General features: G+C 40.9%; 1 protein-coding gene across 2 annotated transcripts; it reads right to left on the reverse strand.

Moving 5' to 3' along the window:
* LOC140464038 (uncharacterized) lies at positions 1-11,666 on the reverse strand. Of its 2 annotated transcripts, XM_072558670.1 has the most exons (6): positions 11,530-11,656; positions 9,983-10,057; positions 8,000-8,117; positions 3,090-3,163; positions 1,732-2,111; positions 1-1,003 (listed from the first exon to the last, which is right to left on the reverse strand). In XM_072558670.1, exons 3-6 carry the CDS (start codon positions 8,056-8,058, stop codon positions 875-877), a joined length of 642 nt encoding a protein of 213 aa, XP_072414771.1. In that variant the 5' UTR covers positions 8,059-8,117; positions 9,983-10,057; positions 11,530-11,656; the 3' UTR covers positions 1-874. The 2 variants fall into 2 exon arrangements, with proteins under 2 accessions (XP_072414771.1, XP_072414769.1); XM_072558668.1 differs by lacking the exon at positions 9,983-10,057 and having other exon boundaries at positions 11,530-11,666.
* Positions 11,667-12,286: the final 620 nt, after the last annotated feature.

The raw sequence follows: 12,286 nt of genomic DNA on the forward strand, positions 1-12,286 counted from the left end.
CTAGGTGATCTTGTTTATTGTGTCAGTTTCACTCCAAAGAGAACTGATCTAACATGGAAACTTTATGACAGAAAGCAGAAATAGCAAGCCCTCAGCATCTTAACTGGTGTTTGCACATGAAATAACTTTGACTTGAATGCAAAACCTCTATTAGATTCATTTTAATTTTATTTCCTATTTCTCATGGAAGCATTTGGAAAAAGTGAATAAAAATTCATGAAAAAAAAACTTGTATTATACAAAGATACATCAGGGCTCCAAGGAAAGTGCCAGTACATAAACAGTGAATGTTACTTCTAGCCTGATTTAGGTCATATCAAACCTTAGCGCAACATATCTGAAGGGAAAACTTAAGCATGGAGCTTGTAGGAACATATTATTGCAGATGCTGGAATCTGTACTGAAAACAAGGAGATCACAGCAGGTCAGATAGCATCCATGAAGAGACGGTTTCTAATGTTGAGTCTAGAAAACTTCATTTAAGATTCAGCTTATTACTAAAAAGGTGTACACAGTTACAAAATATTCGTTGTTTTCAGTTACATTGTAAGTAAAAATAAGAGATCCTACAAACAGCACTCCCATTCAAGTCACAACACATTAACAGAATGCTGCTGTCACAGGCATAGTCGTTCAAATGAGATGTTGCAGCACACAGTCTTAATCAGTCATTGAGCCATGAAATGTTATCCTTATGGATGTTGAGAAGCTCAAGGACACGGTCACACAAACTTCAAAACAAAGTGCTACTGTGCATAAACTGGGCAGTGTGTCAAAGATATTTACTGGTTCCAATGTTGAGGTGCCAAACAGTATGCACAAACCTGGCTGAGAGAAGTAACACTGTTCCACTCACCGACTGAGACCCAAAATACTACAAGAAATCCAAGTCATCAATTAGTTTCTTCATTTCAGTCGCATTTCTGCTAATGAAGTTCCTCGTATCTTGGGAGATCTTTTCCAACCCAGCTTCTTTGAGGGCTGCCATATATTCTTCGTTATTCTGAAATAGATCAGCACTTTTACTAGCACCATGATGCAGTAGTAAAATATTCAAGTGAAATAAATATCACAAAATCTAAAAGTACAGCAGTAGTATTTAAGTGTAAAAACAGCAGGAAGTAAGAGCATTTAAAAGCACTAAATAGGCACAATTGGGAACATCCCCAAAAAAATCCCCACTTCAATCAAGAATTAGTTTTTTTTTGCTAAGAGTCACATTATAAAACATTTGCAATAAACTCCATTCCTTGTATTATAGTAATAGCAAATTAATGCTGCTTTTTGCTAAGCACAACTGATAAATTTAAATATGCAAATGCTATATCAGATCTCAATGCACTTAGTGCAGTCTAATTTAAATTAGAAGAGAACAAACTGATTAAGATAGCCAGCCAGAATGTCCAACTGTTCCGAAGTTCTTTGCTCAAAGGCAACTTATGGCTGATACCAAAATTTAGTGTTTCTTTCATAACGGTGCATTTCAGTGCTAGAAAACCAAAGCCTAATATCAACAATTTAAATGATTACTTCATAATGCGGAACAAGTACATTGCTTAAAAACAAAAGCTACGCAAGCTATGCATCTTGTGCTCAGTGACAAGTCCAATTGCTGATCAATGAGCATCCCTTTATGCAGGGAAAACTGCTCCTTAAATTTGGTTTTCTTACGATTCTGCCCTTGACGGCAAGGGGAAAAAAGCCCACGTGCATTTTTAGCAGTACTCTTACCTTTGGTCTGAAACCTCTGCCATACTCATAGATGTTAGTTCCAGGAAACACTGGACCTTGACAGAAGAGCTCTTCCAAATTATTAGCAATTTTGTGCAACATCTCTTCTTCATATGCAAATACTGAACCATCATTTCCAGTGAGAATGACAAGCTGAAGCCCTGGTGCCAGGCACGGATAACTTTCAATCACACCCAGGACCACCATATCCATTCTTTGGGGCAGGTAGAGATCCTGCCAACATTTAAGCAAATCAAGCCTTCCCCAATAAATTGTATCATCCAGGCCTCCAATTGTAAGGGGAACATTCGTTTGCAATTTCACAGTTTTTCCTCTGTGAAGATCCACTTTGTCTGTTACCAGTTGTAAATATTTTCCACCTAAAACAAGAAGTTTAGAACTTATGAAATCCAATTCAAAAAGTGTGATGCTGGAAAAGCACAGCCAGTCAGGCAGCATCCAAGGAGCAGGAGAGTCGACATTTCGAGTGAGAGCTTTTCATCGTTTCTCCTGCTCCTCAGATGCTGCCTGACCGGTTGTGCTTTTCCAGCACCACACTTTTCAACTTTGACCTCCAGCATCTGCAGTCCTCACCTTACGAAATCCAATACCTATTTAGTGTAGTTACCCAGAATATGGTGAAGGTAAGTAATTTAGAAATTTGGCTTAGTGAATCAAACTATCCAAATTTAGATAGGACAGCCATCGAATAATTACAACTGTTTGGAGAGGAGTAAAAAGACCAGATAGAGAGAAGGCTTTATGGACACATTTAAAAGGGGAATTAAAGACTCCCCAATGAACTACAAAGCAGCCATTTTGCAAAGAGGCTGTTGAGACCAGTAGATTTAACAGCAAGCAAACATTAAAATGATTGAGGAAATGGCATGGAAAGCTGCACCAAGCTTGAATAATAAAGTACATTAGGTGGGTGGGAGAGAGCGAAACATGACTGAGCAAACCAGCTAGACAGACTCCCATTAAAAACAGGGATTTGAACTGACTCATTGATTACTCAGACGTATACTGCACAGGGACATTAACAGGGTGAAAGGATGCATGATAAATGGTTTATTAAAAAACCCTTAAAATTATGTCCTTTCACAATATTCCAGTGCTTCAGAGTTAAAATTACACAAGTGATATAGCTCCCTGAAAATAGTGACTAAAACTGTAACTCGGCTTTCATACTGCATCAAGGTACCTATGTGACTGGCTCATCTTCCAGTGCTTGAATTTTTAATCTACAAATGCAACAGTTTTCTACGCTATTTACTACAAAATGCTTTTGGAAAAAAAAAGACAGAAGTCAACCCCACTTTAATATATGCATAGTTTTATAAAGGGAAGTATTTTACCTGGTTTCAGTTTGCAAAAGTCTTTATGACATTCATCTGCTCCCAGCTCTGTATCCTTTTCAATGTCATCCACCCTAACAAAGAACATCCAAGTCAGACAAATTTACATATGGGCCACTGCTCTTTTAATAAACATTTGAATCTGAACAGTTTAAGTTTATACACTCTATACTCAAGGCAGTGAACTGATCCAATGCAATCAAAGTAACAGATTCTAAACAGCAAACAAAATCAAATCAGTATGTACAACAGCCTTGTTGGAGATTGGGATATCATATCTATACCAGTAGTATAGCTCAGCGAGGGACAGGACTGGCAGCTTCATGTTCCTGGGATGCAGATGCTATCAGAAGAATAGAAAGGGAGGCAGGAGGAGAGGGAGTGCCATTTCTGACTAGGGATAACATTACAACTGTACTTGGGGAGGACATTCCTCAGGGTTCATCCACTGAAGCTTATGGATAGAACTGAGAAATTAGAAAGGGATGACTACTTTATTGTGGGGCCAATAGTACAATCTGATTAGTCAGCAGGAAGTGGAAAAGCAAATATGTAAGATGGTCACAACTATAATAATAATAATAATGGTTGTCAAGGAAAAGGATGACATTTCAGATATTGACAGCTGGGATCAAGTGAATCCCAAGGAGTACAACAGCAGTAGGACTGTACTTGAGAAAAATCAAGAGGGCAAAAAGGCATTAGTAAGCTCTGACAGATAGGGTTAAGGAGAATCTAAAGAGATTCTACAAGTACATTAAGGGCAAAAGAGTAATTATGAGAAAATAGGGACATCTTAAAGATCAAGGTGGCCATCTATGTAGAACCACATGAGATGGGTAAACACTAAACAAATATTGCAGTTCAGTATTTGTGGACAAAGATGAGGAAGCAATGAAAATTGGGGAAAAAATGATTTCTTGGAAAAGTCCATATTACAGAAAGAGGTGCTGCATTCTTAAAAGATAAATATATCCCAAGACCTGAAGAGGTTTATCCCAGAATTTGGTAGGAAGCTAGGGAAGAGATTGCAAGGCCTCTTGATGAGGTACTTAGAGTCAGAGTCAGATGTACAGATTGGAAACAGACCCTATGGCCCAACCTGTCCATGCCGACCAGATATCCCAACCCAATCTAGTCCCACCTGCCAGCACCCGGCCCATATCCCTCCAAACCCTTCCTATTCGTACACCCATCCAAATGTCTCTTAAATGTTGCAATCGTACCAGCCTCCACTACATCCTCTGGCAGCTCATTCCATACATGTACCACCCTTTGCGTGAAGAGGTTGCCTCTTAGATCTCATATCTTTCTCCTCTCACCCTAAACCTATGCCCTCTAGTTCTGGACTCCCTCACCCCAGGGAAACGACTTTGTCTATTTATCCTATCCATGCCCCTCAATTTTGTACACCTCTATAAAGGTCACCCCTCAGCCTCCAACGCTCCAGGGAGGACAGCCCCAGTCTGTTTAGCCTCTCACTATAGCTCAAATCCTCCAACCCTGGCAACATCCTTGTAAATCTTTTATGAACCCTTTCAAGTTTCACAACATCTTTCCGATAGGAAGACCAGAACTGCACTCAATAGTCCAACAGTGGCATTACCAATGTCTTGTATAGCTGCGACATGACCTCCCAACTCCTCTACTCAATACTCTGACCAATAAAGGAGAGCATACCAAACACCTTCTTCACTATCCTATCTACCTGTGACTCCACTTTCAAGGAGCTATGAACCTGCATTCCAAGGTCTCTTTGTTCAGCAACACTCCCTTGGACCTTACTATTAAGTGTATAAGTCCTGCTAAGATTTGCTTTCCCAAAATGCAGCACCTCACATTTATCTGAATTAAACTCCATCTGCCACTTCTCAGTCCATTGGCCCATCTGGTCCAGATCCTGTTGTAATCGGAGGTAACCCTCTTCGCTGTCCACTACACATCCAATTTTGGTGTCATCTGCAAACTTACTAACTGAACCTCTTATGCCTGCATCCAAATCATTTATGTAAATGACAAAGTAGAGGACCCAGTACCGATCCTTGTGGCACTCCACTGGTCACAGGCCTCCAATCTGAAAAACAACCCTCCACCACCACCCTCTCTCTTCTACCTTTGAGCCAGTTCTGTATCCAAATGGCTAGTTCTCCCTGTATTCCATGAGATCTAACCTTGCTAATCAGTCTCCCATGGGGAACCTTGTTGAACTCCTTAATGAAGTCCACATATATCACATCTACCGCTCTGCCCTCAATCTTCTTTATTACTTCTTCAAAAAAACTCAAGTTTGTGAGACATGATTTCCCACACACAAAGCCACGTTGACTATCCCTAATCAGGTAAAAACAATGACTGCAGATGCTGAAAACCAAATACTGGATTAGTGGTGCTGGAAGAGCACAGCAGTTCAGGCAGCATCCAACGAGCAGCGAAATCGACGTTTCGGGCAGAAGCCCTTCATCAGGAATAAAGGCAGTGAGCCTGAAGCATGGAGAGATAAGCTAGAGGAGGGTGGGGGTGGGGAGAGAGTAGCATAGAGTACAATGGGTGAGTGGGGGAGGAGATGAAGGTGATAGGTCAAGGAGGAGAGGGTGGAGTGGATAGGTGGAAAAGAAGATAGGCAGGTCGGACAAGTCAAGGAGACAGTAACTGAGCTGGAAGTTTGAAACTAGGATGAGGTGGGGGAAGGGGAAATGAGGAAGCTGTTATCCCTAATCAGTCCTTGCCTTTCCAGATACATGTACATCCTACCCCTCAGGATTCCCTCCAACAACTTGCCCACCACTGAGGTCAGGCTCACCGGTCTACAGTTCCCTGGCTTGTCTTTACCACCCTTCTTAAATAATGGCACCACGTTTGCCAACCTCCAGTCTTCCGGCACCTCACCTGTGACTATCGACGATACAAATATCTCAGCAAGAGGCCCAGCAATCACTTCTCTAGCTTCCCACAGAGTTCTCGGGTACACCTGATCAGGTCCTGGGGATTTATCCACCTTTAACCGTTTCAAGACATCCAGCACTTCCTCCTCTGTCATCTGGACAGTTTCCAAGATGTCACCATCTATTTCCCTACAGTCTATATCATTTTTCACAGTAAATACTGATACAAAGTATTCATTTAGCATCTCCCCCATTTTCTGTGGCTCCACACAAAGGCCGCCTTGCTGATCTTTGAGGGGCTTATGCCCAGAACGTCGATTCTCCTGCTCCTTGGATGCTGCCTGACCTGCTGCGCTTTTCCAGCTGATCTTCGAGGGGCCCATTCTCTCCCTAGTTACCCTTTTGTCCTTTATATATTTGTAAAAACCATTTGGATTCTCCTTAATTCTATTTGCCAAAGCTATCTCATGTCCCCCTTTTGCCCTCCTGATTTCCCTCAAATATACTCCTACTTCCTTTATACTCTAAGAATTCACTTGATCTCTCCTGTCTATACCGGACATATGGTTCCTTCTTTTTCTTAACCAAACCCTCCATTTCTTTAGTCATCCAGCATTTCCTATACTTACCATTTGTGTCACTGACAGCCACAGACGAGGTACAAGAAGATCAGAGGATGAGTAATGTTATGCCATTATTTAAGACAGATAAGAGAAAGCCAACCAGTTATAGACCAGTGAGCCTGACGTCAGTAATTAAGTTGTTTAAGGGGATTCTAAAGGCCAGCATTTACATGTATTTGAAAAAGGCAAGGACAAATTAGGGACAGTCAATGTGACTTTGGACATGGGAAATTGTGTCACACTAACTGGATATTTGTGTTTTGAAGAGTTGACAAAGAAAATTGAATGTGGCAGACATTGTCAAATGCCCTGAAGTCCATGTAGACAAAGTTCTGCATGGTGTACTGGTTAGTAAGGTTGCATCACAAGGACAGCTAGTCAAATAGATACAAAATTGGCTTTAAGGTGGAGACAGAGCGTAGTAGTAGAGGTTTGTTATTCGGAGTGGAGGCTTATGACCAGCAGCAGACTGCAAGGATTGGTGCTGGCTCCAATGTTTCTCTTGCCATTTATATAAAAGTGAGTTGAATGCGAAGCGAAGTCATATGGTTAGTAAGTTTGCAGATGATACCAAAGTAGTAGGTGAAGAAGATCTTTATGTCTCAAAGTACAATGGGACCTTGATCAAACAGGCAAATGGGTCAAGGAGCAGCAGATGGAGTTTAATTTAGATAAATGTGAAGTATTGCATTTTGGTAACACAAATCAGGTCAGGACTGATACACTTAACTGTAGAAGCCTGGGGAGTGCTGCCGAACAAAGACCTGGGAATGCAGGTGTACTGTCCCTTAAAGCAGAATTGCAGGTAGACATGGTGAGGCTGCATTTGGCACATTTTCCTCCATTTGTCAGTGCACTGAACATAGGAGTTGGAATGTCATGTTGCAGCTATACAGGATATTGGTGAGGTGGTCAAGATTTAAAAAGGGACTGGAGGGGCAGCTTCTTCGTGCAAGGGTTGTGGGTGCATGGAATAAGCTGCCAGAGGAAGTACTGGATGTAGATACAATTATACCAGTTAAAAAGGATCAGGGTGGTTACGTGAATAGGTGGTGTTGAGGGATATGGGTCAAATGCAGGCAACTGGGATTAGATCAGTTAGTTTATCTGGACAGCAGAGACAACTTGGACCGACGGTTCTATTGCAGTGCTATATCATTCTAAACCTACAGCTAAATTTCATGGGCTTGAGTGCCAACGTAACAGCCAGATAATGGAAAAGAAAAACAAGCAACCAAATCTGTCACCATGCTAGATATGTGCCTCTATTCAGCTGCATGGACATGAATCATCCACTCAAAGATTGCAACACAAATGCTTTTATAGATGGCCCAGTCGACAGAATTCCTTTTACATATTGATGAGATATGTCAGTTTATTTGAATCTGAAAAACAGAGCACTTACCATTTTGCCTTTTTAAAGGAGTTGAAAGTCGAAGGAGTTGGCTTCACACAAGTGTACATTTTTCCAGTCAAGTGAACTGAAGAAAATTTCAAGAAAATTCAGAGATGCTTACTCAACACTAGACAGAAAGAGAGGAAATCACAAACTTAGTATGTTTCCATGTGCAGGAGCACCAAATACGATGCCAAAAATTGTTCTTATTTTTAAGCAAACTAATTTAAATATTAATGGGAAATAATCCAAAATAAAGAATGGTTACCAGCAAAAAAGGTTGGGTTGAAGGGTCTTAAGAGGTGAAGATAAAAGTGAAGCAATTTAAAAGTACAACTAGTTGATAAATAGGTTAATTATACTTTAACCAATAACCTTATCAGTTGATGCTCAAACAATTTCAATCCATTTGGGGGGGAAAAGTCTTCAAATGATATCTGCATTTTTTTGGTGGATATATCAAATTTAGTTTTGAATAGTCCAATGAATCCCCTGCCATAATAGACAAAGGCCAAATATCTTCACCTTGATTTAGGTTTTACCCCAATTACAGTACTTGCATAGACACCAGTAGTGCAATGATTACGCAAGACGAATATTCACAATAGGAACAGGAGGTCGCCATTTGACTCCCTCAAACCAGCTCCACCATTCGATTGGATCATGGCTGATCCAACATCCCTAATATCCATGCCTTTTCCCCACAACCCTCAATTCTTTACTTATCAAGAATCCCAGTATTAAATATAATGAAAGACTCTGCCCCTACAGCTCTTTGTGGCAGCATTCTAACTCTCGAGAAATTCCTGCATTTTTCAGTCTTAAGTTGCATGACTCAACTCAGACTACACTCTTGCAGTTTTAATTTCAAATAGTCTCTTCTAAATCAAAAAGAGAGACTATCAAACAGGCAAGTGCTTTTTTTTAACTCCCTGCTCCAACTTGTAAAAACAATTATGTACAAAGCAGGGAGCTCAGATAGTCAAAGATTAATCAAATTCATCTCACATCAGAAGTTCTCAGCCATTGTTTACTTTAAAAGGCTCAAATTGTTTTGAAAACAACATGTTTTGAAGAAAATTTGTTTATGTTTTCTAGGCAGTTGCATGATTCAATGTCACCTGAAAAATTACGTCTTTCCCTGGAGGAGAATTAATTACTCATAGGAGCGGCCAGAAATAAAAAGACATGTTCCCATAAACAAGATTCAACCACCTCATGACCATCCCCACCAAGTCACTGCCAAGAGACAGATGCAGGCATTCTAGCAATTCTCAAAAGAATTCTTGGTATTGAGACTCCTTTGGAATTTCAAAACAATTTTATTTTTACAAACTGCAGAGAGAGCAAATTAATATAGATTTCCCACACTGTGGAAACAGGCCATTTGGCCCAACTAGTCCACACCAACCCTCGGAAAAGTAACCCACCCAGACCCATTTCCCTCTGACTAATGTACCGAACACTATGGGCAATTTAGCATGGCCAATCCACCTGACCTGCACATCCTTGGACTGTAGGAGGAAACCCACGCAGACACAGGGAGAATGTACTGTACAAACTCCACACAGACAGTCGCCTGAGGCTGGAATCGAACCTGGGACCCTGGTGCTGAGAGGCAGCAGTGCTAACCACCGTGCCGCCCGTATTGTTCTCCTGTTCTTAGCTTCTCATAGGTGCTGCACCGATGATATTGTTAAAACAAATTTTAGAATTCTTAAAATTTCAAACACTACTTGAAATGAAAGATAGCTTGATGTAGCTATACAGCTGTATTTTCCCAGTTGTAGCAATACAGCAAACTGTATTCTTAAGCACAGAATGATGGTCAACATGAAAAACTAGACAAACTGGATCCATTTGAATCCACTGAACTCTGTCAGCACAAATGCTGTAAATCAAAAAAGCACTACCTCTCAATAGACTGATCTGCTCACACTTAAGTTCCAATTAAAAAGATTGCTGAAAAGAATCCCATTTCCACCCCCACACCTTGTAAATCAGATGCTTTTAGCTTCATTCTTATTCATTTAAGAACTTCAGGCTTCACAGCACCAAGGATGTCACCTAGAAAGGAGACAAAAATGCCTTAAATAAACTTCCCAGCTCAGCTTATGTACCCACAACATCTGCAACCTCAGATTTAAATTCATCTCATTTTCCATGCCTCTGATTTGAGCACTAAAACTGCAAACATAAGCTTAATATCTTAACACACAAAAATAGTTTATAAATTATTAAAACCTTTTCTAGAGTTCTTGAGGCACACTAGTAGTACCCATAACTGAGCCAAGAGGTCCTATCTATTCAACATAAGAGTCAAAAGAGATGTACAGCATGGAAACAAACACTTCGGTTCAACCCAGCCATGTGTTTAAAAAAAAAATGCCTGAACAGACCAATTCTGAAACAAACTTGTTCCTACTGAACACAATCAGGGTCAAGTTGAGAAACAGACCCCAGAGTGAGGCAGTGCTGGATTAAAAATTAGTACAGTTAAACTTGAAACAAACACAGAAAGCAGCTTCTGGAATATATGGTTAAGACTGTAAAGTGAGTGATGGCAAGAATGGTCAACATAATCCTTCAATTTCTGATTTCAAAAAAAACCAAAAATGACAAATGGTTGTGCTATTTGCCCAATAAGATGATTCAGTAGGGTAAGTGAAGCTAGTGTAAAATGCTGCACTTGTACTTCAAATTATTAAAACACTACTCACTTTGCAACTGAAATCACAGAAACCATAACAAAGTTGAAGGCAAGAAACTAAGGAGCAAAGGTGTATTTTTTAAAAACTAAAGATGCAATGGAGTTTGATCAAGAGCAAGTATTTCACCCCAGCCATCTCCGCTGAAAAGGTGGCAAAAACTATAACCACTGCATAATAAGTGGTTCTTTTTTGGGGGCTGGGGAAAGGGGATCGCAAGCCAAATTGTTGATGTTCGTCTCGGTGTGCGCCCCGGGGAAACAGACCGTAGAGCACGGAGTCCCGCGTCACGGCGCTGCTCGGGACGAGCATCCCCAGACTTCCTCTGCGTGGGCACATTCCAGAAGGATTGAGGCATTACTGCATATTCTAACAGCGGAGTCTCGTCTTACTAATGACCGCAGCCCAAGTTAAACCTGAGCCACGCGGCGTGACTGAGCAGCAGCTTCCGGGTGGCGGTGGTGGTGGCGGCGGTGAGGCGCCTCAGTTTATGATGCAACTGCGCATGTGCGGCACACCCTGGCGACAGGGAACAGCGCCCACGGCGACAGGGGCCGGGATCTCAGCAAACCGCCACCCCACCCCACCCCACCCCACCCCACACAAACACGACACAAACACCACAGAAAGGAAATTTAAAATAAATACATAAACAAAAATCACACAAGTGAGGAGTAAAGACAAGGTACAAGTAGTGCTCAACAGCGACTTAGAAGTTTAAAAACATCATATATATAATTTCTCTTAATTTCTGAAACAATCGCGGAACATTGTTTCAGAAATTACGAGAAAATATTTATAAGATGTTTTTTTTAAGATGAATGTTAATACCTGAACAGTTTCAGTGAAAATTCCCCTCGCTCTCAGAGCAGCTCTCACTCACACACTCACTCTCTCTCTCTCAGCCCAGCGGATAAATGGCGACTTCTCGTGAACAGCAGCTGCGTCAAAACTCCCGGAAACCGGGCTCAGCATCACATCCGGCCACGCGCTGTCTCACGTGACTACACCTCGTGACAGCCCGAACATTGCACAACGAGACACGTCACATTGTATCAAACCACACTCAGCACTGCAAATCCTCACATTGTTAAAACTCAGTCAACACTAGGTTATAGTCCAACAGGTTTATTTGGAAGTACTAGCTTTTTGAGCACTGCACCTTAATCAGGTAGTTGTGGAACAGGATCATGAGACATAGAATTTATAGCAAAAGATCACAGTGTTATATATGTAACTGATAACGATATATTGAACAAACCTAGGTAGCTGTTAAGACTTTCATCTTGGAGAATGAGTTACAGCTTTCAGTCCATTAATATTATATCCAAGAACGTCTTTCAAAACATTCTCAAGATAAGTTTTTTATGAAAAAGGTGACAGCTCAGACAATGCATTAAAGGTGTGAGGTTAGAGTGTGTCTGTATCCCAATCTTGAGTCAGACTGGTTTTATTTCCAAAGTAGGAATTTATAAAAGGTTACATGGATTGACTGCTTGCATTGACTGCCTGCAGATTGTGTGCTTTTTGAACAAAATAGAATGTATGTGCAATTACAATTCGGCAAATCCAAATTCACCCCATAGAC

This window comes from Chiloscyllium punctatum, chromosome 39, assembly GCF_047496795.1.
Source record: "Chiloscyllium punctatum isolate Juve2018m chromosome 39, sChiPun1.3, whole genome shotgun sequence".
Lineage (NCBI taxonomy): Eukaryota > Metazoa > Chordata > Chondrichthyes > Orectolobiformes > Hemiscylliidae > Chiloscyllium > Chiloscyllium punctatum.